The sequence below is a fragment of the Falco biarmicus genome, unplaced genomic scaffold, assembly GCF_023638135.1.
Source record: "Falco biarmicus isolate bFalBia1 unplaced genomic scaffold, bFalBia1.pri scaffold_30, whole genome shotgun sequence".
In the NCBI taxonomy this organism is placed as follows: domain Eukaryota; kingdom Metazoa; phylum Chordata; class Aves; order Falconiformes; family Falconidae; genus Falco; species Falco biarmicus.
The window spans coordinates 46,136-49,712 of record NW_026611861.1 but is presented as its reverse complement, the minus strand read 5'-3'; the positions used below and the strand labels follow the sequence as shown (position 1 = coordinate 49,712).

Below are 3,577 nucleotides of genomic sequence, written 5' to 3'. Positions count from 1 at the left end.
TCAGGAAACAATTCCTGCAGCTTGTTCCTCAGCTTGGCTTTGGAATTAGTGCCAAAAGTCCAAACATTGGAACTGAGAAATCCTCCTTTTATTACAGAGATTTGAGCCAGGAGTCAAGGTTAATTGTCCACCCATGCATATGTACAAAGAACACCAGGTCAGACAGGCTGGGTTCCCACGTGCAACAGATTCAGACATTTCTAGACAAACAGGATTGTCACAAATAGAATGCTAAATGCACTGGAGTTTCCAGAAATGAAGTGGAAATGCCTTGTGAAGGGACATGGATAATTTGTTGCTTCTGAGAGACACCTGACAGCATCAGCTTCTTCAGTGCGTCCTTCAGCTCCTGGTTCCTCATGCTGTAGATGAGGGGGTTCACTGCTGGAGGCACCACCGAGTACAGGACTGCCACCACCAGGTCCAGGGATGGGGAGGAGATGGAGGGGGGCTTCAGGTGGGCAAATATGGCAGTACTGAGAAAGAGGGAGATCACGGCCAGGTGAGGGAGGCACGTGGAAAAGGCTTTGTGCCGTCCCTGCTCAGAGGGGATCCTCAGCACAGCCCTGAAGATCTGCACATAGGACAGCACAATGAAAATGAAACATCCACAGACTAAACAGGAACTAATCACTAGAAGCCCCACTTCCCTGAGGTAGGTGTGTGAGCAGGAGAGCTTGAGGATCTGTGGGATTTCACAGAAGACCTGTCCCAGGGCATTGCCTTGGCAGAGTGGCAGTGAAAAAGTATTTGCTGTCTGTAGGAGGGAGTTGAGAAACCCACTGGCCCAGGCAGCTGCTGCCATGTGGACACAAGCTCTGCTGCCCAGCAGGGTCCCGTAGTGCAGGGGCTGGCAGATGGCCACGTAGCGGTCATAGGCCATGACGGTGAGGAGAGAACACTCCGCTGAAAGGAAAAAGACAATCATGAAGAGCTGTGCAGCACATCCTGAGTAGGAGATGTCCCTGGTGTCCCAGAGGGAGTTGGCCATGGCTTTGGGGAGAGTGGTGGAGATGGAGCCTAGGTCGAGGAGGGAGAGGTTGAGGAGGAAGAAGTACATGGGGGTTTGCAGGTGGTGGTCGCACACTATGGCAGTGATGATGAGTCCGTTGGCCATGAGGGCAGCCAGGTAGATGCCCAGGGAGAGCCAGAAGTGCAAGAGCTGCAGCTCCCGCGTGTCTGCCAATGCCAGGAGGAGGAACTGGGTGATGGAGCTGCTGTTGGACATGTGCTGCCTCTGGGCATATGGTCCTGTCACAGGAGAAAAAGACAGTGATAATTTAGGGGAGACTTCTGCAAGCAAAATCAAAGCCATTTCCCACAGACCATCCCCCCGTCACACACAGACATCCCTCTCTTTTCTCGGAGACCTTCCTGCAGCTGTGTGGCTGCAGCCCTGCTTGGTGCTGGCCGTGTGGGTGATGAAGAGCAGGGCATCTGCCCACGGGCTCTTGACCAGCCAGCCCCACTCTGCAGCAGTGGGTGGGGGCAGGGACCAGTCCTGGTGTTTAACTTTGTCCTCTGAAACCAGTGCCAACGCAGAAGGGCTGGTCAGCGTCTGCAGCGCCAGTGCTAAGGAACGGGAAGGGTGAAGGCATTTTAAGAGAGCTTGAGTTTTTTTCACAGCTCCCCCCCATCTCTCCTGTTGAGTATTTTCAGATGTCAGAAAAGCAGAGCATTTTTGCTGCCCTCCGGGGGAACACAGTGACGTCTGTGAGGCAAGAGGATTGCCTGTGGGTGAGTGCCCAGTGAGGGGAGGCGGTCTGTCCTTCTGGTTCCCAGTTTCTGTGGGCTTGCACCTTCCTGAGATGAATGGTGGCCACACTCCCATGTTACCCTGAAATACCACAAGGCACTGCTGAGAACGGACTGACCCACCACAGACCAGTAAAGGTTGTAGACTTTCATCAGAACTCAGCATCCCACCCACAGCAAAGGATACACAGCTCATTTCACCCACCCCAACAGTGTTTTCTCCATCACAGAAACTCTGCGCTTCTATGTGGGGCTTTCAGATCACTAATGGGTGCGAGGGGACAGGTTTCCACTCTGGAGGGCAACTCGCTGCTTGGAAGGGAACTTCAAGGAGGTAGCCAAGTGCCCTAACAAGAGCATCAGGTTCAGGGAGAACCAGCCCATTGCCCAGCCCCACATAGGGCATTGCCCACAGCCCCACAGCTGAGAGGAAAGCTGGGACACTTGTTCCCATGGACACACCTGCAGGAGAGGACCCACAAGGTCAGAGTGTGACTCTGCAGCTGAAACACCCATCCCCAGAGAGCCTGACAGCAAGAGCTAGAGAATAAAACTAAGACAAAAAGGCAGAGAAAGAAGTAAAATTGCACTGATGGTCTAGGTAAGAGTGTCCAGGGCGAGCGAGCCAGGCACTGAGGGCAGCGTTGCCCTTGCCCAGCTCTGCTCGCCACCTCCCACACACCAACACTGCCGGGCAGCTGCTCTCAGCCCCTGTGCTCTGCAGAGGGACCGGGGCACGTGGCTGCAGAGCTGCACCGCGGCTCTGCTGGAGCTCTGGCTGCAGAGGGGGTGGCTCACGCCTCGGGACCCCCAGCCCTGAGGGCAGAGGCTTTGCTGAGGGAGAGCAGGCCAGGGGGATGCCTCAGAGAAAGGGGTCTGCACTGCACATGGGCAGAGAGAGCTTTCTGATTCTCCCTTCAACAACAATTCTGTCTGAAGTTTCCTATCAGTCCTTGCAACATCCTGGATGTCAGGAGACTTTCCTTGTGGGAGGTATCTCCCTGTGCCAGGTCTTTCCCTGTCAGTGCTCACAGACCACATCTCTGCCTCTGTGCACTGGCCCCGCACAAACGTGCCTCTCTGAAGGGCACTGGCTGGGCACAGGGTCCTGTCCGCAGGGGGAAAAGGGCAGCTCAGAACGACCCTGATGGCTCCAGCAAAGGTGCTGCTGCTGCTGTTCATAGGCGGAGGAGTGGCTGAGGGCACTTCAGGAGGCTCCTGGCAGACCTCCTCATCACTCAGAGTTACAGCTGGCAGTCTCAGGGACATCTTCAAACTCGAGATCTCCATTAACATTTCTGCCTCCCCTCTCCTGCCCCCAACAACAGAAAACTGAAAACAAAGATTGAGGAGAGCCCTGGATTTATCATAGCAATCCCTGCGCTGACCTTCGATACGAAAAGTCTCATCCAGACATATTCTGAGGGTAACCTATACTTCTAAGCAGCGCTCACCCTTGCGGCACACTCTCAACAGCAGAGAGATCCTTCCCTATCAGGGGTCGGTCCATACGCCCCCAGAGCTGTCGGGAGCCCCCGGCAGGCTGAGAGCTGCCCCTGGCAGGCGGCAGAGCCCCTGCCCCAGCACACAGCCCCCTGGGCTGCAGGGACCCTGCTGGCAAGGACAGCCCTGGGCACCCCTGCCTGCACAGCCACCTTCACAGCCCTGCAGCCGGCCCTGGCACAAGGCAGCCCACATGCCCTGGCCCTCCCACGCTGCAGCAGGGAAGCCCTGCTCTGCAGCACACTGGCCTCCTCCACAGCAAAAGGCTCCCACACGGTCCCACAGGCTGGGGGGGCCCAGCTGCTGCAGACCCGGCTAG

The 3,577-nt window shown here is 56.2% G+C and overlaps 1 protein-coding gene across 1 annotated transcript; it reads right to left on the bottom strand.

Moving 5' to 3' along the window:
• Positions 1 to 217: 217 nt before the first annotated feature.
• LOC130143446 (olfactory receptor 14C36-like) lies at positions 218 to 1,282 on the bottom strand. The gene has a single exon (XM_056326135.1). The coding sequence runs from the start codon at positions 1,226 to 1,228 to the stop codon at positions 218 to 220; it is 1,011 nt and encodes a 336-aa protein (XP_056182110.1). The 5' UTR covers positions 1,229 to 1,282.
• Positions 1,283 to 3,577: the final 2,295 nt, after the last annotated feature.